The 25947-nt window shown below is 42.3% G+C and overlaps 1 protein-coding gene across 1 annotated transcript in view; it reads right to left on the bottom strand.

Moving 5' to 3' along the window:
• The window catches only part of LOC144068553 (roundabout homolog 1-like), a 55239-nt gene that overhangs the window by 23474 nt on the left and 5818 nt on the right, over positions 1-25947 (bottom strand). The window contains exon 4 of the mRNA XM_077593163.1: positions 12626-12952. Coding sequence (XP_077449289.1) covers positions 12626-12952 — 327 coding nt within the window. The remainder of the gene's footprint in view (positions 1-12625; positions 12953-25947) is intronic.

Genomic DNA, 25947 nt, shown 5'->3' with positions numbered 1-25947 from the left:
AGTTCCATTCATAGAGAGTGCTAAATTAGCCCAATCACCTTAAATATGTTCATTAATATGTGCTGTCCCTTATTAAATAAATCAAACTCAAACATGCAAAACCCATCAACAGAAACGGATGAAGAGTAGATGGTGCCTTATCGTTAGTACAAAGTGTTTGGAGTTCAAATCCAGCCTGATCAATGGATGGCCGGTGCGCGTGCGACCATTTTGTGTCAAGCGCAGAAAACCTCAACAAATTTGGGTTGGCCTTCAAGTCGTAAAAAGCCAAAAAGTTCCAGCGTTGCAATTCTGGTCCAAGCTTTGAAAGTCTGAGGGAAGCCCCGCCTCCCGCCTCCCGCCTCCCGCCTCCCGCCTCCCGCGTACTCACTGTACACCCTCATCACTTTCCATTCTTCAGTCTTGGAACTTCAAACCCTTCTTCTTTGTTTCCTCCGAGCGATGGCGCCATCATTTCTCAAAGCTTTGCCATCGCCGGGTTCCGCTCATCTCTCCGCCTTTAAACCAGATGTAAAATCTTACAGCGCTGCTACATTTTCTTTGCTCTTCTTTCTTTTTAAAAAGGGAGTGCAGGGGTACCCCCACCGCGTTTTTTTGACGATCGTGTTGTGCATTTTCTTGCCCTACCCCCATAAAAAAAATCCTAATGAAATCCATGTCAGCAGAATACCACAACACAACTGCACCGTGGTTTTATATTGTTTTCTTCAATTTCAGACCAAATTCAAAAGAAAGCAAAAAAAATGTAATATGAATGTTACAGAAAAATAAGGCTGAATTGGATACTCAATTCAAAGTCAAAGATAAAATAGATGACATTTAAATTTTTCCATTTTGACAGAAAGCGGGCATTTAGCAAGTGTTTATATTGTTTGGGTTTCAAGTGTCCTTGAAAGACTGAAAATGAAGATGATTTAGTATGTGGTGCTATGTTTCCAGGAACGACCATCACGGGCGAGTCTATTAATCAACTGGAGATCTGTTGAAATAGCACTTGAGAGAGAGCAGCACTATATAAAAGGTGGCCCTTTCAAAGATTATAACGGTTGGCTTTGACTGCAAGATGAGATATTGATTAAACAATTTAGGGTAAACGTAAAAGTGCAGTCCATTAAATAGCTAAGTATTGCTCTTTTTATTGAGCTACCTTAGTTTCAAGGGAAGCATCTGCAAAATGGATGCCACTTCTTGTCACTTGAAAGGAATTGCACTTCTATTGCCGTCCACGTTCACTCAAATCTCATTTTTTTTGGTTGCTGCTGCCTTATGGATTGAATCACTGCATTCCCAGTTCAAATATGTCTATTTAATGACAAGTTCATTGAAATTCATGGCAGGTGCTGCTGGACTTTTTGACTTAATAGAGCACAGGTGTCAAAGTGGCGGTCCAGGGGCCAAATCTGGCCCGCCGCATCATTTTTTGCGGCCCGAGTAAGTAAATCATTAGTGCCAACTTTCTGTTTTAGGATCAAATTCAAATGAAGATTATACATGTATATTATATTTCCTCATTTTCCCCTTTTTAAATCAATAATTGAATTTTTTTATCCATTTTTTGTTGGTGTTTTTAGGTCAAAAGGCATTTTGTAAAATCTAAAAATAAATATATAAAAATATTTTCGGTTTTCCACTTTAATATATATATATATTTTTTAAATTGTTTCCATTTGAAATGAAAAACAAATGATCATTATATGTTTTCCCTTATGAAGAAAAAAAAGTTCAAATAAACAGTTTTATATCTATAAAAAAACAGAATATTTAGGGCTTTTGATCCAGTTCTTATAATCCAATAAATGAATACAAATCTAAATATAATATCTAAAATGGTCCGGCCCACGTGAAATCGAGTTGATGTTATTGCCAGAGTTTGACACTCTTGTAATAGAGGAAAAAAAGTAAACACAAGAGAATCGATTGCTGTCGAAAAAGTTGCGAAAAAAAGACAATCCATCCATGCAGTGCTAAAAGGTCAGTACGAACAACAATAAAAGCCAAAGTGGTAAATAAGCGGCGAGCCCTGGCGTGACGGACGACCCAATAAAGAATCGAAGCGAAGCAAGTGGTGGCGATATGCGATACTCCTTCTCAGATGAGCACTGACAGAGACAAATTGAGCTGCTTTCCAATTATTTGTTGTTTACGTCACAGAACACATGCTGTCACGCCTGGCCTATAAATCTCCATTCCGAGTACACAAAACCAAGCTACCTACAGATTATTCTCCTAAACAGCAGCGCCTAATTAGGCGTGCTGTTATTTCCTGCGTAGCAAGTGTGAAATTAGCCACTCGTACAAAGAAGCTCGCTCTCGGACATTTGCACACTTTCCACTTTATGCCAAGCGGAAGAATAGCAAGAATAAAATCACCTTCACTTCTAAAACCATAATGTATTCCTAGTCCAGGAGCACATTTGAACTCCGATAAGGCGAGTGGAAATTGCCGAGAGAGAGGCTTTCGCTCGTGTGGAGACGAGGCGGCAGACGGCGAGAGTTTGACCGAATGTGTGGGGAGGTCGCTGATATTGACCCCAACTTGGGCAGAGGTCAAAGCAAGTTCACGCACACACTGACAGAACGGAATAGTAACAAATTTGACGACCTTATCTTATGTTTGAATTTGAATTTCATTCCGCACAGCATTTTGCACTGACTGAAACTAATGCAATAACTCGTTTACAAAAAAGAACTCAACAAAAAGCCAAAACGATTTGAGAACAATGAAGACTACAAGTCAACCGCAAAAATTCCAAATGACCATAACCCTGACCCTGAAATCTGCTTTGTTATTCCAAATTGAAATACCCTGTTGGCCCGAATATAAGACGGTGTTTTTTGCATTAAAATAAGACTGAAAAAAAGTGTTGGTTGTTTTAAATTTAAATTTCATCTCCTGTTTTAAAATTGCTTTAATTTTCCCATTAAAATGTAACTTAATATGATTTTGTCCTTCAAGCTACCACACGAGTTCCACAATTTGACTGTAGTTGATCATTTTTTGGTGCTTCTAGTCATGTGGTTGATCTTGACATTATACCCATTCACAAAGCTAAATGGCTCTAGATATCTTTAAAGCGAATGATGAACACTTTGATAGCAGTTATTGCAATTTTGTTGTTTTACCACAGTAGATTGGTTCATTTGCATTAAAAAAAAAATCATTTACAAATGTGATTGCACTTTTTACATATGCTTTTTCTCTGGAATATTTTGACAATCATTTGTTTCAGATTTACTGTAATTATTTTCTGTATAAAAATTTAATTTAGTGTTCAAAAAGTCTTTTTTCAAACTTCATCAAGATCGTCTTATATTCGGGCCAACTTAATCGGGCCATTTTCTATTTACCCAGCGAGCTTTTCGGAAACGTATTAGTTATGCGCCGAACACAAACCGAGCAAACAGAATAATTTTCAATCATTTGCGGAAAACAAATCTCGATAGCCTCCATCACGCGGCCTGATTTGCCAATTTGGTCACATTAGCTGACAAAACGGCAACGTTACTTACCGCCGGGCAGCCAATGGCGAATGGCTGAGCTTCTGGATTTAATTAGTGCGGCACCCAGATGGATTAAAAGGAAACAGATAATATGTCACATTCCTACCTGGTGACAGGCAAACGCCGCATGCCTCAGTGGAAAAAAGGAGGATGGCTTCGTAATCAGACGATTCCTTGCCGTTAATTTAATTGCTATTAGCAGCGGTGCGAGGCGGGAGACGTCGAGGTTCGCTTCTTGTGCCGCGTGCGCATGTTTAGACAGCTGTCTTGACGGGAGGAGGGAAAAATGGCGCATAAATGACTTTTAAAATCATCAGGGGTGATTAACATACTGACAAGTTGGCAGACGGATTGACTCAAGAAATATACTTTGCGTATATAATTTACTTCTTTCTGTGTTGTTTGGAGGGCTTCCTATCGTCTTGTAGAAGTGTTATCTTAATTATGAGTGAGAATATAGAATATATGAAGAAGAATGTGATAGTTGAGGACCCTGATAATTACCAGCCAATTACAGTGTGGCTTCCAATTTTTATTCCATCTGCCACCCAATGGGAATTTGGGCAAAGCTTGTTGTTTTAAATCCATGCTTGACTTCCTCTTTATTTCGCTTATTAGCTTCAAGTTGCAGAATGTGTCGAAATTAATTGGGTTGGGTGATGCACGACTACTTTGGCCTATTATACTATAAGGGTTTATAAATGTTTTGCAGCAAGCATACACTGAAATTTACAGGTGAGTTTGCAATGTTGGAAAAAAACACCTTATTACGCTCGACAGGAGTCCATAGTGTAGGTAGGCCACACTTAATGGCGTCCATTGAAGCGTGATGACAAACCCTACGCGTTTCTGGTGTCGACAAGTGTGGACTTTTGCGCATATGCCGAATGGGAGTGATGGGGATGGCGATGAAATATGGCAGGCCGTACATACTATAAACATGGCGCACCGCATTCCCGCTGTGTGTTCATGGGAGTGTGAATCATTTTAAGCTTCAGTAAAGCCGTTTCTTCATCTTGGTAAGCGACGATGAGAAGGTGTCACGATAAACCCATTCATTTGCTACCATCTAGTCCGTTAAATCTATATTCTAAATTTGGGATTATTTCGGTGGCTGCTGCCCATAAATAATGAGTAAGAAATAAAGATGGCGTGGAAATTCTTGCTATTGTCGCTGCATGTTGTCAATAAAGTTCTAGAGCAGGGGTCGGGAACCTTTTTGACGAAGAGAGCCATAAACAATTCATATTTTCTAATGTTATTCCTTGAGAGCCATACTACGAATTTAAAAGTCAAAATACATACATGTAAACGAATGCCTTTTCAATTTTTTTTAGTAATTACACCACTTTTAAAGTGAAAAAAATGAATATTTTTTAAAAGATTCTTATACTGTTGCTAATCAATGAGAGGATGCATTCCAGAAGAGTCTACTGCAAAAAAATGAAGATTAAAGCAAAAAAAATGAAGATTAAAGCAGTTCTAGATGTAATATCTCAGTGCTGTCACCAGCGATTTCCATATTTTAGCTCACAGGTTAGCAAAAAGCCAGATGCACCCATCGAAAGAGCCACATGTGGCTCCCGAGCCATTGGTTCCCTACCCCTGTTCTAGAGTATGACATGAAGTGCAGGGTATACTACAGCAAAATAAAAGTCTTCAACTGTCAATAAAGGGGAACTTGCGACTGAACTGTCAATTAAAATACTGATCTAGAAAAGTGCCTTGCAATTAAAGTAGAGAGTGACAGAAGACTGAGTTGCATGGGGCGGGGGGGCTGCTTTTTCTACATGTCTGCTGACATTTTGGAGCAAGACCTTTTACGGATACTTCATCCTGGAAGATATCAAGGTAGACATTTGAAATGTGGCCACAAACAACTGGCATAATGAATCTTGTTTTTCATGGGAGCTTTCACTGCACTGTGGAGGATTTATTTCGACTCTTAACAAACAACTGTTGACAAATAATGACAGCCCCCCCCACAATTCCAGACACACCCAATTGTTTTAACTAAACCAGAACCAAACCAAAAAAGCAGTATTTCTTGTGCAAGTAATGGGTGTTTTTCAGTACTATAGCAAGTTGTGTTTTTACATAGAAAAGTCAGCCGCTATTCCCAAACATCGTGTCTTTAGCGAAAAATCCCTGATTGAAACACACATTTGTATATTCTCATGATCTTATTTTCCCCTGATAATGACAAGAAGACTGTGGATGTGCAAAGCAAGCGTCACAAACACAGAAGACGAGTCTTAGGTGACTTGTGATTGAATCTCGCATTAAAATTAATAGGAAAAAAAATAACGAGCAGGTATTTTTTTTCTTCCCCCACCATGTCAACACGACAGGGTGTGCAAGAGAGATAGCGCTTAAAAGGCAACACACAAACAAACATAAGACTTGCCAAGAATACACACAATATAAAGTGTATCTAAAGTAAAACGAAATGTTCCTGAATGCCTTTTTCTCAATTCTGTTTCAGGGAACGCCCGTGGCGAGACATGACTTGGTCACCGAAAGCTTTCGGCACAACAGATGCTGCATGGCTCCAAACCTGCCTGAAACATGGCCAGTTATTCCCGTGAGGGAAAGATGAAGCCATGCTCTGCAAACAGGAGGATAGCAAATAAGCAGCAAGTAGGTTTCAAGCGTAATCGTAGCCGTGCTGTGCTCTACCGCTTCGGAAATCCTCCCCTCATTATTCACTATTTCACCCAGGAAGCGCCCCTCTTCCTCGCTCTTTGTTCTCCATGTTGCTTCATCTTATAAATCTATACGTATACTGCACACGGCCAATTAAAGGCAGCGGCGATGTTAAGCAGAAGGAACTTGACAGCATATACGACAAGCGATACCTTTTTCATTTATAGACTGTTGAGCCTTCAATAAGCACAGTGGCATTTGCCTTCAATGTTTCGGCCATCTAATGGTAATTTAGAGTTTAATATTTGATTTGTTTTTTTAAAATTAATTATTAAACAGCTCCGGTAGTAGGTTCTTTACAGTGATTGTGGATTTAATGTGGTGAAAGGTGGAATACAGAATGTCATACCTGGCAAACTCGGTCAATTGCTTCACTTATTAATGATTACAATTGCCCTTATTAAGCGATTAAAAAAAAACGTTCTAATAGGGTGCACTTAAAACTCTAAAATTTTGTCAAAAGTGGGCGGGGTGCCCAATCAGTAGGCACTAAATTCAAGATTCTGTAGCTGTCGCTGTATGATGCTGACAGCTTGACTGTTTGGGTACATTGCTTGCTGACATGCTATATTTATATAGTGAAAAGGAAGCGGATATCAAAGCATGACGACATTAGCAGTCGACGATGACGTTTTCGCCTGCTTCCGGATTAGAACCGAAATAGGAAAACCAGATGGGTTTTACAAAAAAAACGAACTTAAAAAAAATCCCGTACAAAAGTTGTTATACGGTGTGCAGGATTTTGAAATGATCAAAAATACGCATAAATTACGGGAAAAACGTATAAGTTGACAGGTATGGGATGTTGTTTTCCCAGGAAATTTCTGGAAGTCATTTTTGCGGGCCTCTTGGAAATGTAGTTTGGCACACTTTATATATATATATATATATATATTTAAAAAATTAATAAATAAAAGAAGAGAGGCAATATGACTAGAGTAATCTGACTAAGCACAAATGGAGTTCTACTGGAGCCCGATCAAGTGTGACTCTGACCAGCACTGACTGTAAAATAGAGTGTAGAGATGGAAAATAAAGATTTGGCATTCGCCAAACTGCATTTCTCCAAACAATTACACTAAATACGTGAACCGTGACAAATGATACCGAAGACGGTTTGGCACGAGGAGCAGTGGGATTCGGCATGGATAACGTTGCACACACAACTACGCTAAATCGCTCTCCAAAAATCTATCCTCTGCAGACATTTGCGGGCTGGAAAGCAGCAACCCGTTTTTATCCGCGACTGTGTAACTCTTGTCTTTCTTTGTCAGCAACTTGTTCTTCAGGGGGGGAAAAAGACGGCAAATACACGTACTAAACTGATGAGCATGTGAGACGACCATTAACTTTGGCAACACCTCCCATCTTATCCCATAAACCTCACCTCAACACACATTTGTTTTCCTATGGTGGCAGTAATACGGTTTTATTGACATCTAGTTTACCCAGAAAAGGTAAAACGCCATCTCATTCAATTCCACCGATTTCCCATGATTCATTACATGTAGCGATGCAAATGCGCAGCAAAAATCCTGAGCAAACAGATTTTTAAGAGTAGGTGAATTGGATAAAAGGACAATAAAACGGAAGCCAATAAGAAAGCTTTTTGGTGATGTACTCAGGTGAAAAAAGCGAAATATAGCGATGGAAGCTGTAGACAATGCTCTACTATTTGTCCACACATGCATCAGCCGTGACTTCCTTGTCTATTCTCTCTTTCCACACACTAAGATTCAGTCTAAACAAACTCTTCCTGACACAAAATCTGGCTCGCCAAAACACTTATCGCAGCTCGAGCGAGTTAAAACTTCTTTGGCTGACGGTCTCTGCACAATAAACACAACGCAGCTGCATCGGCACACGGTCGTTTGGTCGCCGGTCTTTTGGTCGCCCGGAAGGTTATTGATAATTCCCATTTAAATCGTTGCTCAAATTCCCTAAATACAAACTGCAAATGACTATTTAGTCATACTTAATGCCCTATTAATTATTAGGCTAAAGAAAAGCTCCAAATGTCCCGGACTTTTATTGTTTTTTGTTGGAGAACTTGTTAAGACCCTGACGGACGTCGCTTCTTAAAGGGACAACGCATGTTCATACAAACTCTTATACACGTCGGCTCAGTGAAACTGCTCATGGACATTGTTGGCTTTTATTGATGCGTAGACCGTGTTGTTTTACCTTGTTTGGTCGCCGGTCTTTTGGTCGCCGGTCTTTTGGTCGCCCGTTGTCGCGGTCCGGGCGACCAAAAGACCGGCGACCTAAAGACCGGCAACCAAAAGACCGGCAACCAAAAGACGGCGACCAAAAGACGGCGACCAAAAGACCGGCGACCAATCGACCGCACACGGCTGCATCGGGGGACAATTTCAAAAGAGCGATCAGGTCGTAAAAAAAGGATGAAGAACCAGAAGCTCGCAAGCACTCCAAAGTCCATCACAGCCATTGGAAAGGCCGCTTTGGTGGATTTGGATCAAGGATGCGCGTTTGTCAATCACGCCATATCGCTCGTCTTCCATACGGATAGAAAAAACTTTCCCTCGGCAATAACGCTCAGCCGGAGAATTAGCGCTTTGATTGCATGCAGTCGTGGAGTCGCCAGGCGGGATGTTGTCAGAGACGGTGACGGCTTTTTGAAGTGGGAAGTCATTAGTTAATGGAGGGGCCGGCGAGAGAAGGGATCGCGACCTCCGAGAATCCGCCTCTCTGGCTGCCGAGGAAAGATTCCAATCAAAGAGGGAGGCGGGCCGGGGGTCCCGCCGCACGCTGTCAAACTCAGTCTGACTGAGCCGTGCGGATGGCGCGATCCACTTCACAGAGCCTTCTCACTTCACTGAACACGTCTGTCATCTTAATGCGTCGGCCTAATTATCACCGTGTTTTGGTCGGAAGACTGAAAGGCTATTTTCGGTAGAAATTGTGCGTAAAATCGCCACGGCATGAATAAACGCCAATGTTCTTCAACGTAACGGTGAGTTAGCTTTTTTTTCGGGTAGAAGATTGGCATTTCGAAAGGCCGGCACGTCATCATGGGGTCGAATTACAGAGGTGGTTGATTAAAACAAAAGAAATGTTTTTTTTCCTGCCCTAGATATTGTGAGCGTGACCCTCTCAGGTTCTGCACAGGTGGTGTAACACATGAGCTAACTGGGAGCACCTGCCTCATGTTGCTGGTTGATTTATAAGCACCTCTTCGGGGACTCATTTCCCTCTGGCCGGAATGTGCCGCTGCAACCGATGGGTCGGCAGCCTCCCGACTTAAACGGGCTTCGTATACATCTAACGTCAACACTCGTCTTCACAACTTCAAGCAAAATAAAATCAAGAGTTGTTTTAGGTCAACAGGGTCTCTAAACCCGGAATGGCCTTTTAAAATAACCATCTTAGTCAGCTTTAGTAGAAAAAAAATTCCAAAGCCTGGTTGAAAACCGTAATAAAAGCAGCAAGACTGTTACGTAAGCGTGGCGTCGTAGTTGGACCCAAATGCAGGGACGCAGTCAAGGACTTGGATAGAGTTCTCTACACAAAACTAATGACTTAAGGGCAGGAATCTTCAGAAAATAACAGGGACTCGGAATCAAATTCACAAAACCAAACCTGACGTGGAAAGACATGGGGTAACGAGGAACTTGACATGAATCAAACAAGGTAGACGATCCCACCAAGACTAACAAACAGGGTTTAAATAGACACACAGGGGCTGATTACCAAGTACACGCAGCAGGTTACGAGAGGAAGGGAAGCCTGGAGGGACATAAGAGGCGGAAAACAAACAAACCAACCGAAACCCTAACAATGACGGAGAGAGAAACTACTCATGAGACGGTAGCCGTTTCCTGGTAACTCATTACCGTCCAATGGAGTTGTGCCTTGACCTTCTCCCTGCCACGAGCCACGTTTTCTTCAAGCAAATGGCAACGTCCAATTAGTTTAAGAATCCAATGTATCCCTCTCTCTTAGCGAACCTAAAAACAGGTCTGCTATCCAATAACCTTTGGAGTCCACAGCCTGTGACTTTGGTTTCACCTCAATAAAGCTCTCTCTGATTGAATCAAGTGGCTGAGGTCAATAGGACATATGTTCATTTCCCGGGGTCCTCAGGGTCCCCACAGGCAGAAAAAAATGTGCTGAGTGTCTCCTGTGACATTTATAGGCTAGGAGCTGAGTTATATGTCTTCCCGACCCCCCTTTCCTCTTTCAATTCCGCTTTCCAATGGGGTTCCTTCAGTTTTCTTCTCGCAGAGCATTTCCAGCCTCCGGTTAGGCTTTTGGCGGCGTCACGTCACTAGCTCGATGGCGTCACCTCAATTTCCCGCAAACGAGTCTCGCTTTCGGCGCCTTGAAGCGAAAAACAACATTTCTCCCTGGCTCGTCTACCTCCGTCACCTCTTTCTCGTCTTGTTGTTTTACATCTGTCAGACTCGTCGCTCTCTCTTGTCAGCCGTCACTGCCACTTGTCACCAGACGACGTTTTAAAAAGGATCATGCAGTGAGCTATGAGCTTACGGGTTCCTGGTTCAAACCCTCACTTAAATGGAAGTTTTACACACGCTTTATCGTACGAGATTCCACCAAAGACCCGAATGGCAACGTTTGGCGCTACCGGGGATGAAACGAGGGCTTCAAAAAATCGTTTAAAATTCAACTGCCGGACGAGCGGAGAAGTAATCTCATCACAAAAGGAAGCGGTGATGTCAGTCTTTCCTTTCATCCGGCACCGATTCAACATCTCCTCTTAAAAGTCCTTAACTCAGCAGAATCTGCGAAAGGCCTTTTGTGTTGTACTCGCGCCGTTCCACGGCGACCCTTGAATCCGGCTCGACCTTTAGGAGGGGCCGTAACTCATCCGAGCAGCTTCAACAAGTCCTTCTAGTGTTCTGGCGCAACCTTAGCGGCTGCCAGTAAATTTAGTCAACTCCATAAGTAATGAACTCTCACCCTCGGGGGGCTTTGCTTCTCGGCTTTGGAGTGCTGATGGAGCATTATCGCGGTACCGTTTGACCCTCCTCTTTCATTATCATTCAAAAGGAGAAAAGGGCTTCCAGCTCGGTATTACTATTCTCAAACCTCGGTGAAAATACTTGCCCCGGAGACAAAGCGTGATTAGACTGGCGTGAGCTGACACGGCTGAGAAGATCAGGAGGAATGAGATGCTTTCAAGCGAGCGTTGAAACCGCCACCGAATCGTGTTTCATTAATTGCGTTCTTTGCCGTATGTGTTTCTGAAGAGCCCAACCTTCTTGAGATTCATTCCAATTTGCTTTAACCTTCCTTCACTCTCACTGCGGTCAGATCTTTTGCCCTTCTTTCTACCAACACAGACTCCCTCACACCGAGAAACCGAGCGAGGAAAAGCCTCGGACGAAGCGACGAGACACACTTGACTCCGCAAATGGACACCGTCACCTGTTCGGAACACACACACGGACCGTGGACACCTGCAGACGCGCAGCTGCTCCGCCAATGACAGGTGTGTGGCGCCATCACCCCCCAAGTCTTTGTGCGCGACGACTTGACTATCCAAACGGTTAGCGAGTATTATGATGACTAAGATTGTGTTGGAATTAGGTCTTCAAGTAAATCTCAACATTTTGCGTCAATCAGGATCATCCCATTTTAACGTGAGTCATCCTCCCTTTGCGGCTAATGGCGTCCACTCTTTTAGGAAAGTAGTTTGCGCGAGATTTGAATTGGATTGGATTGGATAACTTTATTCATCCCGTATTCGGGAAATTTTGTCGTCACAGTAGCAACAGGGTGAGGATGCAGAAATGGGAAAGGCATTTGAGACAAATAGATAGGTAATAAGTTAATAAATGAATACATGAATAAATATATAAATAAATAAGCGTGTTTAGAGGTGACTGTGTAGTTCCCATCAGAAAGAGTGCTAAATTAGCCATACCTGGAACTCAATTCCAATTAACAAACGTAAACTCCCATCTCTTGGCCAATCATCTTAAAGCCTGGCTATTAGACGAACAAAATGGTGTTGTCGAAAACTGTGCTACGTGTGTATGTGTGTTTAGTACGTGTCATCGTTTATCCTCAACCTACACAAGGGACTAAAGATGGAAATTAGCCCTTGGCTACAATCTTACATATTTACATGTATATGTTCATTGACATGAATATAATTATGTTCCTTAATGTGTGCTGTCCCTTATTAAATCAAACTCAAACTCAAACAATTTTCATCCAGAAGTGGTTTGTTTGAGGTTGTGCTGAAATCGGGAAAAAAGGAAAAGGGCCCTCACTCAGAATTTCCAACAGAACTGCCAAAAAAAATAACCCTGTTGTACAAGATTAATATGGGGCTGTGAACTACCCACTGACAATTACAAGCTTTGTCTCAACTCATTTCGTGCATAGAATGGAATGTGATAAAAAATAGATTTTCAAAAATGGAACTTACTGGCAACTTCCAGCGATGCGTTGTGACTGACGGCCTGGCCCAGATAGTTCCGGGCCACGCACACGTAGCTGCCGTCGTCCGGTTTGCTTCGCCGTCCGTGGACGATGCGCAGGAAGAAGAGCGAGCCGCTGGGCAAGAGCATGCGATGCGAGCGAAGATTCTCCCGGTCCGTCTCCACGCGCTCGCCGTCCTTGTACCATTCCACCGTCGGTGGCGGACGACCCTCCGCCTTGCAGTTGAGAGTGGCCGGTTCCCCCTTGGACACGATCAGGTCGGAGGGGTGCTCCAGGATGCGGGGAGGGGAGTCTTCCTGCCGAAGACGAGAACCTGGAGGAGAGACCGGCGATTTGTTAAAATGGGAAGAGCTTTTTTTGCTGTCTTTGCTGTTCTGCGTGTATTTACATCACTAAGGTTGCAGTCATTTATAATGTAATTAGCCTCACATAAAAAAAAAATGGAACATCGGCAGGAGACGATAAATCAATCCGTTTATAGCAACAGGCCAATTCTATTCCCCAATTAGGCCTACACATGTTCTGGCAGAGATGATGGAAGCCCCAGAGAAGCCATTAAAAGTGCAGAAGATGTAGAACCCAGTCTCGATAAGCGCTGAGCAAGGAAGAGAATCAATTTTGTTGTGAGGCACATGCAAATGAGCTGCTCTATTAACCTGGATGTTTTCGTTATTTTCTTTTATTTGCTCTGTTTGGCTCGTCACAATTCACTCATGAATGTCAAACAACTATTTACTCTTGCTTAAGCATAATCATAAAAAATGAAGTAGCCTTGCCTTAGGCAACAAAAGAGGTGGAAATCAGGTTCCCTCCTGACACGATATCAGCGATTACGTTTGCTAGCCTGCACAGCTCCGACAAAGGAATAAACAAGGTGGTCTTCGGTCCCCGTGCGCGGCATACGTGGCATTGCGCTTGTTCTTAATTGTGCAGCTTTTGGACGCTCCCTAAGCTCTCCGGCTATCGGCCGTCCGCGAGTGGAAGCTCAGATCCGGCCTTATCTCTAAAGTGCCAGCCGCCGACGGCAAAATAAATATGCGGAAACATGCTCGCGGATGCAAAATTGAGCAAATCCACATACAAGCGAGGTCATTCTGAGCACCTGTGCCCCTGCAAACACATTTTTTTCCGACTGTCAAGCCCGAGGCGACGCCGTTGGCTTGAAGTATTGGAAGAAGGCCAGAACGAGGCTAACAAAAAGAGGAGTTCAGATACTGGGAAAAGAAGAGGGGAGACCCTTGGGGGACAAAAAAAAGCATGTTGATATATGGTCACAACGTATTTGTCTACGCTTAGCAAATATTGAAGTTGCGATTGGGAATGAAATGAGCTGATAAAAGTGGAAGGAGGACCTCAAAAACAACAATGCCAGAGCACTGAGATCATGTTAGTAATACGGGACTAAAGTTAATGCAATTTTCTACCGTGTTGGTGGTCTTAGTTGGCTCGCCGCAGACAAACTTGGAGGAAAAGACGCTATTTAAACAGTACGAGCGCCTCCAGGCCAAAGGGAAGTTATTGCTTTGAGGTCACGCAAGATGTCAGATCGGGATGAAGAATCTCACAAGGGAAAACCCCTTCAGACATGCTGTCCGGCACGAATGCGTGCCATAATCCAAAATAGTCTTTTAGAGCCGTTACAGCCGAGAGGTCAGAAATTGCGCGAATCTGGGCACTTCAGGCCGAACAAATCCGTGCGACACCAAGAATGTTGTGGGACTAATAAATCCCAACCTGGGGGAGTTTGGGATTATATTCCTTTAAATCAAGTACCAAGGCCACCCTGGAGGAGCTCAAATTACACAGCCAATAAATCTAGCCACTTTCTTTTAAATAACAATGTCTTCTTAAGGATATACAGCTATTTTGTGGGGTTCAATGGAATCCAAATTGGATTAGCAGGCAGATTTTCTAGCTAGACATACAATGGTTAAAGAAGAGCGACGTTTTAACGTCTAGTAGCCGCTCCTTTTCTCTAACCTGGTAGACCGTGGCTTCAAACAAGCGCCACTACTCCATTTATGAGGCGAACCGGAGGGGAAACCAATAAATTCCAGACATTCTTTCTCAGGTTGTAGAAGATACAATTAAACACTGCCATTCACAAATATTCTGGAGAAGGAATGTGTTCCACATAGGGAGAGACATCTGCATATACACTCTATTGCAGGGGTAGGGAACCTGTGGCTTGGGAGCCATATGTGGCTCTTTCCATGGGTGCCTATGGCTCTCCACTAACCTGTGATATAAAATATGGAAATCACTGGTGAGATAGCTGAGTCCTGAACGCACTAATAGGAATGTCACCTCATGTTGATACTACCTCTACCACAACTTTAATCATAATTTTGTTTGATAATATCATTGATACTGATTTATTAGCAACAGCATAACAATGTTGTCAAAAGTATTCAGAGACTCTTTGGACTTTAAAAGTTGTGAAATGACAAAAAACATCACATATTTTCATGTATTTTTACCTTTCAATTCTGAAAATGGCTCTCAAGAAATAACATTAGAAAATATGAATTGTTTATGGCTCTGTCTGTCAAAAAGGTTCCCGACCCCTGCTCTATTGCAACATGGCATTCTTTCTAAAAAAAAAGGCATTCGTGGAAGCTTTTTAATCTCGGTTTATCTATTGATTTCACCTGTGGTTGCCTGCTTCCTCTACGTCGACCAATCAGATGCGCAACATTTCTCCCACCTGTTCCTATCTCTGTCTTTGTGTGTATTTAAGCTCCCAAATTCTGTCTGGGTTTTATCCATGTCCCCACATTTGACTGATTCTCACTCAAATTTGAATGCATCCATTATTATTAGACAAATAATCATCCTGAAAATTGTCCTTAAGAAATAAATCAAACTAGCAACGTAGGAGTTTAATCTTGTAATCTCCAATTGTGCCTTTGAGCAACAACAACAATGAGAAAAACAACCAGAAATGAAAAGCAGTTTCAAAGAAAGAAACCAAAATGAAACATTTCATGAATACATGCTGCATTCAAAGTACCGTGAAGATACATTTATGAGCAAGGCAAAGAGCTCCAGTCATTTATTTGCCATCTGTTAAATGTTCAGTGGAAAGGTAACAAGCAATGAAGTCCCCAGGGCAGAAAGAGACAAGCACACTGTTGGTGGTACTAAAAATTGGAGCCAACTGGGTCAACAGAATACTTCAAGCACAGAGTAAACCATCTGTATGTACAGTATACGTCCAAATGTGATGTCGTTAGTGCTCACTTCCTACTGAGCAACTCCGTGGGTTTCTTTTCACGCCGTTAAATTCACAAAGAAAAGTCCAGTCTCTGTATTTTTCCATTTCCACATTGATACACTATATAAAATACAATAGTAATGTTTTCAAAAGATAGTTTCATTTTGTTTAAATGACCAAATTTGCCATTGTAACGAGTACTGTCCCTGCAAGGGTTAATGTAGTAACATCTAACGGTGCCAAATTCTAATTAAGTTTAGTAGACGGGGAGTGTGTATTTTTGGCAAGACTCCATCTTCAACATTTAAATCCAATTTGTCTTAACTCATTCAACAAATACATCTCGCATACTTTTAATATTAAATTTAAACGTCATCACGCAGTGACGAAGGTGAACATCTGGGTGACCTCGATTCATTTTGGGATCTAATTAAGCTTATATTAAAAGCAACCCAGATGTGAGCTTATTGCCTTTATGACTCAATAGCGCTTGATTGAACTTTTTCGGGAAAGATATTGTGCCGACGTCACTCTATCGGTCCTTTAAGACAGAATTTCTTTGGCATGTTGAAAGGAAAAGAAAAAATATACCCTTTACTACCTACTTTCTTATTACCTGTTGGGTGGGAAAAAGGTTACGGCAGCAATAGAGTAAGTAAGGCAGCAGAAATGCATGTCAGAGTTCAGCAAGGATGGGAAATGGCTGCTGAAAGTCCATAATACCCTGACCTTTTTTTTTCCACAGCAGACCCGCTGCTGGTGGTGTCAATGGTCTCCACTGAGCAAATAGTCTTCCCAATGTAGACTTGACAAATTGCTTTTCACTCCCACGTATGCTGTGATTGAAAAGATTTTTTTTATCTCACTGTCTCTTCACTTTTCAGTAAAAACGGCCATCATTTTTTTTCTGGTATAATTTTATCCAATTGCTTCAACTAATGAGTTCCCAAACAATTAAACAGCATTAATTGCCAGTTGAAATTGTCCATTGTGTCCTCGCATGTTCTCGCCTGGTGCACGTAGTTGGTTGGGATAGGCTCCAGCACCCCCTCCACACAGAATGAATGACTACTGTATTTTCTCACATATTGACCATATTAACCGTACCCTTAAAAATGCCTTAAAATCGTTGAATGTTATGATTTCTCTCGTATAAGACGCCCCCTGATTCACAATTTTCACCTCCATATTCATGGTTTAAATAGGAGTACAAATGTGTTACTTCGTTTTGTCACCTTGCAGTTTCGTGCATGTCAACTCTAATTTGTGCGCATATAAGCCGTACTCTTGATTCAGTCATCTTTTTTTTGTTACAAATGCGGCTTATATGCGAGAAAATCCGGTCATTTCCTATGACTGTATTTTGGTGCAAATGTCCCGTGTTTGTTGGACTACAATTCTGCACTAATATAGCTTTTACTTAATGTGTTTTAATTTGTGTTTTTGTTCTTTTGTAAGATGGCAGAGTTTAAATCAATTCCACTTAACTTGGTGTTGTCGTTTTTCTTAAAGGAAAGTGTTCATAAATGGTCTTCTAGCAGCGCTTATCGCCTCGATGCAGTCATGTGATAAGCGAGCGCAGCGCAATGATTATCTAAACTTGCCGAGATTGCCGAGAAAACTCGAATTGCAATTTTAAGTGTTGACGCGAGGGCTGATTTGAGTCATTCCTGTCCTAAACGGAACTGAAATACGATGTTAATTAGAAGCTGGAGGCGTATTTTGTATTAATTAGATGGTCAAATGAGCAGATGACGGAAAGGGGCTTTAAACAAATGAAAAAAAAGGAAATGACTGTATGTAATTGAGGTGATCAAGAATATTGTAGTGAGAATCTAAAAAAAAAAATCAAGATTAACGACTGCCTTGAGACTCATTGTTAATCTTTTACTTTCAAAATGTGTACAAGAGTTAATTACAATAGTTGGAAAAGTTAGCGGCGCATTTGTCTGTTGGCAAAAACAGCGCGCAGAGACACAATCCCAACTTCCAATTTCTACTCCTGATTAACCTGAAGCAGTTTATTTCAATCACGTGAAGTGTTGATTGCTCGCCTTTTCCACTCCAAGTCCTCGATTGACTGGACCAGAGGTGAACGCGAGGCTTTTGGCAATATTCAACTCCAGTCAAATTGTGGTCAAATAGGAATGAAACTGGAAAATTATCTTCATAGAGCACATTTCAAATCCATACTTCAGCTCTTCTGATTGGAATGCTAATCATTAAGCAACGAACGTCAAGGACGACACGTGCTGATTGCTTAGAAATTGAATTCGTAGAGTCTGTTACTGACATTTTATTATCTATCGCCTCCACTGTTTGTGTTTTTGATGAGTGCTTCTCAAAGGCTAGGCTTGCATTGTACATTGATTTAGTTAAAACAAAAAAAGACTAACATATTGGTCAATTAGAATACAAATAAGTCACTCGATGCACAGGCGATGACTATGTATACATAATTTTCAATCTTACGTGTGGATTGACGGGTGAATTTAAAGCAATTCAATCTACAGTATTTATAGATCTTTTAATGAGATGCTATCTATTCTCTGTGTGAAGGAAGCTCTTATGGGAAAAGTCTCTTCCTGCCGCAATCTTGGCACGGAGGGCTTTGAACACTGTCAGTAAAGACAGACGACGGGAGGAGAAAGATGAAACGTTGTTGGAGATCACTCGTTTGCCGCTGATCAATTAGTATTTGTGTTTTTTTTTGTGGTAAAAATGCTGCTTTGCGTGCGCCTCCGATGCAGAAATATACGTCCCCTTCGGATGCATTCGGCCGTGAAAATAGCGTGAAAGATTCTCTAGCTGGCATATGGATGGTATTGATTATAAAACGCCCCGGCGGAGAAGAGATGGCTCTTACGGCTGCAACCTCGAGAAGCGCCTCCGAGGTCGCGCTATTTACTGACCTTTAAATCTGTGTTTTGAAAATATGAATTCACCCGGTCTATGGGAGAGCGCCGCAAAAGCACCTCAATCATTGCCAGCTTCTCTTCTGTCATACATGGGCAAGCCGTCGGGTCAAAAGGGAGGCAATATTTTGCTTCACTTTGAAGAATCGGCAAACGTTAGAGCGTTCGGAAGTCACTTCAATTGCTTCAAAACACACGGCTGCCAAAGACTCGATTGAGCCAGGCCAGTCCGATATTTGCAAGAATAAAACTACAGTCTTTATGAATAAGTAGCAATCATTTTTTTTAAAAAAAGAAACATCCTAAGTCAATACTTTAGTTCAAAAGGTTTAGGCATGTTATGCGGAGCGGCGTGGAACCCAGGAGCAGAAAGTAGGCGAGAAAAAGACAAAATGTAACGGGAAGGGCGACGATGCGCGCCGAAGAAAAAGGCGACATAACAGAAGACAGAAAAACACGGGGTTTAAATACACAGATGGGGGCTGCTGACAATCACAAACACCTGGGTGGGTCACACAAGTGAAGGAGAGACAAAAAAGACACAGCAGGTGAAACTCATACAATAACCCGGACAGGACACACGAGGAAAAAAACACCCAAGTAACCAAAACCCCAAACAAAAGAAGACAAGGCAGACATCTTAGAATAATAGCCGGTTTAGTCTGTTGATGACAAGACACCAACGAAGGTGAAAATGCAAAGTTAGATCAATGCAAATGTGTGCATTTCCAATGGATCCTCTTCAAACTTGATCTTTGAACGTCAACATCCAGGAAAGCGATAGGATATCAGCCAGTAAACCGGCAAAGCAATCATGAATGCAAAGTTTACGCCCTCGAGTAGAAAAATTGCACTCCGGTAACAAGCTAACAGATGACCAATTATTAGCAGCAATACCCATTGGGGATGCCAAAAAAATCATTATTCAATAATAACAAATTCAGCAACAATTATTTCATCCCTCCCCTGTGCTTATTTTCCACCAACAAAATCAAAGACACTCAAAGCCATGACAAAATAACGCCTGCCCTCTTAATAAGCAAACAACAAAGATGCTGAATTTATAACAATATGAAAATACCATTTCGACAGTTCAATACTGGAGAAAAATCCTTCCAAAGAGCTGGCTTTTTTTTCCACAGACCGGCATCTTCAACTTAATATCCAAATTGACAAATCCATCGGATGCGCAAAATGATGGTCGGTCGGTGTACAAAGAGCCCGTCAAGCCCATCATCCGTGGCGGAAAAAAAGGCCTCATTAGCCAACAGCCTCAGCTCATCACTGTCAACTTTAGGAAGACCTCGGGGAGGCTTGTTAGCTTTGGAGAAGCCGCAACGAGCCGGCGCCCTCCGATCGGCCATCGTTACTCCAGAAACGGCGTTCTATAACGAGCGTCTGTCAATATTTGGAGTCGCCACCGTCGACCTGTTACGGGAGAGAATGTCTCTCATCATAAGTAGGTGGAACCTTGCTGTGTTCCCGGCAATTTCAACAGATCAGCGAAACGTGTCATTGACGCCAATGGGCGTCCAGCCCGTTGACGGCGACCAGTTCATTTGAACTGGGAGGATGGCGGTAGACAAAAATATTGCTATTTACAATCTAGGTCAAGGGTGTCAGACTCGGGTTGGTTCGCGGGCCGCTTTAACGTCAACTTGATTTCACGTGGGCCGGACCATTTTAGATATAATATTTAGATATTTTTTTTATAAATGGATTAAAAGAACTCGATTAAAAGCCCGGAATATTCAGTTTTTTATAAATCTAAAACAATGTTTATTTTAGCTTTTTTTTTATATATATATTTAGATTTTACAAAATGATTTTTGAACTAAAAACACAGAAAAATGGATTAAAAATGACAATTATTGATTTAAAAGGGGGAAAATCAGGAAATTTCATACATCTATACTCTTCATTTTAATTTGATCCTAAAACAGAAAGTTGGCACTCTTGATTTACTTTCCCGGGCCACACAAAATGATGCGGCGGGCCAGATTTGGCCCCCGGGCCGGCACTTTGACACGTGATCTAGGTATTTGTCAACGGCAGCCAATGAGATCATTGAGAGACGACATTTGCCGTGAGATTTTTTTCTTATCCCAGCAAGATTTCCAAATATTGACGGTTTTCTGCATTGAGATGAAAATAAGATTCCAAAATTCCGAAATTTTCTATCCATGTTTTCTTGAAAGCTAGTCTGTTTTTACGAGACTACGTTCACACAGCTAACAAAATCCTCTGCGCAAGTTCAACAACGTAACTTAAACATCAAAGTCGGGTCTTTTTAAAACATTTCATTCCGTGCCAATATTTGAACATTTTTACAAAACACGTCCATCTGTTCGGTAAAGTCATTTAGATAAAAGCGCAAATTCTATAGCGATGGAGAAATTGGATTTGGCGTCCAAAAACCAGTTAAAAAAGAGCTGTCAGATCAGAAGGCAGGAAAATTGTGTTCAGCGACGGAATGCCATTCAGATGCTGCAAGGTATTAACCGCTGTTTGAACTTCCAATTTATTTATTTCTTTCACCTCTTTGCCCAACAGCTGCATATCTGTAATTTGCGCGTGTATAAAGCGGCTATCTACAAGGAGGACGTGTTCATTTCCCTCCGTGTCTCCTTGTTTTAAAAGCCGCTGTTTGCAGGTCCTGCAAACAAAGCAGCTAAAATGGCAATGCGATTCACGGCCACACTCGAGGGACGCATCATTAACCAATGAGGGACAAAGCCGCACCAGCTTTATAAAACCAGCGATTAAACTCTCCGAGTGATTCCAGGTGTCTTTTCACGGCGCAATTGAATCACTTGACTTAAAAGCTGAAGAATTTGGCGTGGAAACGGGCAGGAAAATGTGCAAAATCCAGAGTAAGTTCAACGTGTGACATTTTTTCCGCAATGATATTCATTTAAGCTAATTTTTTTCTGTTATCAGTGAGGGTTTGTAATCATGTTGTTGCATTTCCCTCGAAGAGGTCTAAGTATACGAAAAGAGAACATTTTTATTCCCTGTTCGATATTATTGAGTCATTCCTCGCAGGGCTTGACTTTGATGTCAGCTGAATAAATCAATAGAATAAACAGCTTGTTGCCGAGACGTTCTTTTAATTGGTGAGTACCGTATTTTCTCGCATATTAGCTGCATGCGCGTACAAGCCGTACCCTTAAAAATTGCCTTAAAATTGTTGAATTTTGCAATCTGTCTCGTATAAGACGCGCCCGGATTCACAATTTTCACCTCCATATTCATGGTTTTAGTAGGAAGTACAAATGTATTACTTTGAAGAGAAAATCTTAAGAAAAATCCTCAAAACATCAATGCGGAAAAAGGAGGGCACATGACATGGTAAACACGCAATGCCACGTACAAGTAAGTGAGTTTTATGCAAGATACGGTTTCTTTTTGTTCTTGAATTTCATTCGTAGACAGCAAAATACATTTTGTTTAGCGTTTTATCGGTTTATCTTTTCTCTATTTTGAAATAAATGACCGTATCGGCCTCATTGTCTTAGTTAATGGCGTCTTTGTTACTTTGCAGTTTCGTGCATGTCAAGTCTAATTTGTGCGCATATAAGCCGTACCCTCGATTCAGTCATATTTTTTTCTACAAATATGGCGTATATGCCAGAAAATACAGTAACAGCATCGTCGAAAGTCAAATCTGAGGCTCTTTTTGGCAATAACAGACAGAATGGGCAATTTTAATCATTTACAGCAGGGGTCTCGAACTCAATTTACCTGGGGGCCACTAGAGGCCGAGTCTGGGTGAGACTGGGCCGCATCAGGATTTCCACAAGAAAAGCACTGATAAAACTTTCCAACGTTATCAAATATCTTTATTTTTTAACAAAAAATAATGAATTAAATAAATTAACTTAAAGATGAATAAAAAAGAAATCAATCAGTAATATAAAACCAAATAATACTAATGAGCATACAGTAGATATACACTGGCTGGCTAAGTAGAGAAAATGAATTATTTTTATTCCGTTTCAAATGTCTGTATTAACAGCTCTTTAACCTTTAACTTTCTGAACTTGAATGGAACATTGAACATGAAATATTCTGAACACGGCTTCTTTTGCCTACTCCTTGCTGCTAGAGACCTGGCAGCGCTTCTTCTCACATAGTCACATTTGGCTTGAGGGAGGAAGCAGTGGAGACCCTCAGTAGAGCTTGAAGATGCTCATCAGTAAGTCTGGACCTGTACTTGGACTTATTGAAGTTCAAGGTGGAGAAGAGCTTCTCACACAAGTATCTGCTCCCAAAAAGGCACATGGTCCGCTTGAACCTTCGGGAAAGTTCAGGGAAGCTGGGGGTCAACTCTCTCAAAAATTGCCCAAGCTTGTCTGCTTCTCCACTCACCTCCCTGAACTTGGCTTTGAGTGCAGAGTTGCACTGCAGGTCAATGAGCTCCATTTGAAGCTCAGGATGGGCATCTTGCACATCAAAGGAGAAGGGGTCCGCAAAAATTTGAAATGTGGCTTTGTGTGTCTTGAAGTCTGCAAATCTGTGATCAAATTCCTCCTGTAGCTTCGAAATGGCCTCAACATACTTCTCACCACTGAATGGTGTGCCTGCATCCACGAGAGCCTTGCATGCTGGGAAATGGCAAAGGTTTGTCTGAGAGAGCTGGGCTTTCCATAACACAAGTTTAGTGCAGAATGCTAGGCAGCACTGACAAGTTGCCCCTGGCCTTGTAGCTTCTTGTTCAGTACATTAAGCTCATGTGTGATATCAACAAGAAAAGCCAAGTCCATGAGCCATTTGGGATCACTTAGCACAGGATCAATCAACTCACAAACGGCGTAGCTAGCTTTGACTGCTGCATTACTGTCTTTGGTAGCCTTCTTGAAGAGATCCTGTTGCCTCAGAAGACGTGTTTTAAGACTGGCAACCTGGTTGGCTCTCTCATCTCCCTGGTATTTTTCGTACTCCTCAGCATGTCTCATAGTACAATTACGTTTCAAATTGTATTCCTTGTGCACCGCAACTTTTTCAGTGTAAATGAGACACGTCGGGGTGCCCCTGTGTTCAACAAAGAAATATTGCACTCCCCACTTTTCTTGAAACTGTCTGTGCTCATCACCGACCTTTCTCTTCACGGCAGGCTTTGAAAGAGACATCTCTGGGGCTCTGTAATATGTTTTTCCACTTGGAATGAGTCTCGGGTTGATCTTTCACATTCAGTCGCGCGGGTTTGTGGCGCATGTGCACTTTCGCTCTCCGTTTCAATCGCGGAGATGGCTACAGACACTGACACAGGCTGGATCACGGATCATAGCGCCTCATTCAGTTCTATGCTGAGAGCAGCGGAGGAGTGTGCGCGCCGAGCGGAGTGATCGGCCTCACGGCTTCTCCTCCGCCCAGCTGATTGGAGGAATGAATGAGTGAGTGAGCGAGGCACTGGACAGCCCGGCCGATGTCCCGCCCTCCAGAGCCGTATACCTCACCGTGATTGGTTCATTCAGCTCCGAACCAAAGTTCCCTCTAATTTTTTGTTGGTCTGAGCAGAAAGACAACCTCCCTGAGCGCACTGAGTACCAGTGTGAGCGACATCATCGGTACTCGGATGATTCGCCTAAAGACGTTTCGCCGACGGACGTTTGACAGACGGGCAGGTCGCCGAATGGACGTTCCACCGAACGTTCATTCGGCCGAACGGAGGTTTCGCCGAAACGGGATTCGAACGCTCGCCCCGCCGGATCGTGTGTGTACAAGTTTTTCAACCTCGGCCCGCGGGCCATATACGGCCCGTTAGGATTTTTAATCCGGCCCGCCGCCGGTGTTGTCCAAATTATAGTAAAAATCAATGTTCGTCTACCTTCAATGGCAGTCCGGGAATAAGCACTCTTGGGCAGGCAGATGTAGCAGAACCGAGCCGTAAAATGACAGCAATCGGGTCAAATCCATCCTAAAACAGCATTTAATGATTAAATACAAATACTGGATGATATCGCGATGGAGGCAAAAAAACGTCTATAGACGTCCATTCGCCAAACGGCTCAAAATGCTCTCAAATTCGGTCAAATCCAGCTGAAAACAGCGTTTAATGATTAAATACAAATACTAGTATTTGTATTTAATCATTAAACTAACAAATACTAGTACGACCTGTCCGTCTGTCAAACGTCCGTCGGCGAAACGTCTTTAGGCGAATCATCCGGTCACGACATCATCATTGCTCGCTATCGGCACACCAGTATCACACCTGCCACAAGCAGGTGCATGTCAATGTTCCCTCTAATTTTTCATGTAAAACATGCTGTAAAACAAGAAAAACATGAGTGGACAGAGCTACTGCCACTGGCTGCCACTTAAACGGCGCCATCATGGGGAAAGGGGTAAAAAAAAAAAAAAAAAAAAAAATTAAAAAAAAAAAAAAAAAAAAAAAAAAAAAAATCGATCTTTCATATTAAGACGGGGGCCGCAAATTATCGTCCCGCGGGCCGCAGTTGGCCCGCGGGCCGCAAGTTTGAGACCCCTGATTTACAGGGAGAACCGTTGGAGTGCCGATCCAAATCAGAGGTCATTACGGTCTGAAACGATCAAGCCAAGGTAGCTTGCGGTGTGATCTTAAAAATCCAAACCCAGTCAACGCTCCAGAATGTAAAAAAATGCTGCACTAAAAAAAACTCATCACTCAGATTGTGACATTTACAGCGAATGAATGAATCCGCCGCTAATGCTAATACTACTGACAGGTGTCTTTGTCAGTGCAGACTGCGGGAAGCAGGTGCCAACAGAAAAAGTGGATTTTTTTCTCACCCCACCTTTTGTCTGCGGATACGCACACGCTTTAAATAGACTGATAAACAGTAAAGTCAACAATTGCATTCATTTCCATGGCACAGCCAGCGAATGATCACGTGTTTGAGCCCGTCGGACGGGACGTCCGTCGCCGTCGATGGCGGCCGATGAGTTATAACGAGGCCTCGATCCGACTGCTTTCTTTCCTCATTAGGCGGCGGCTTTCTACGCCGGGCGTATCCACCGAGGACGGACGGTACTCGACAGGCTCGTGCTCTTCTCTTATGCATAAAACATACTTTCACTTAAACACCCCGCCCATTCTGACACCTATTATGGCAATTAACTTCTTCGAGTGAGATAAGAGCTGCATAAAAGGGGCGTGCGAGAGGTACCTAGTCCCGATGAGTGAATACTATG

This window comes from Stigmatopora argus, chromosome 22 (genome assembly GCF_051989625.1).
Source record: "Stigmatopora argus isolate UIUO_Sarg chromosome 22, RoL_Sarg_1.0, whole genome shotgun sequence".
NCBI classification, from domain to species: Eukaryota; Metazoa; Chordata; class Actinopteri; order Syngnathiformes; family Syngnathidae; genus Stigmatopora; species Stigmatopora argus.
Note: the sequence above shows the minus strand (reverse complement) of the source record. Positions and strands in the feature narration are given on the sequence as shown.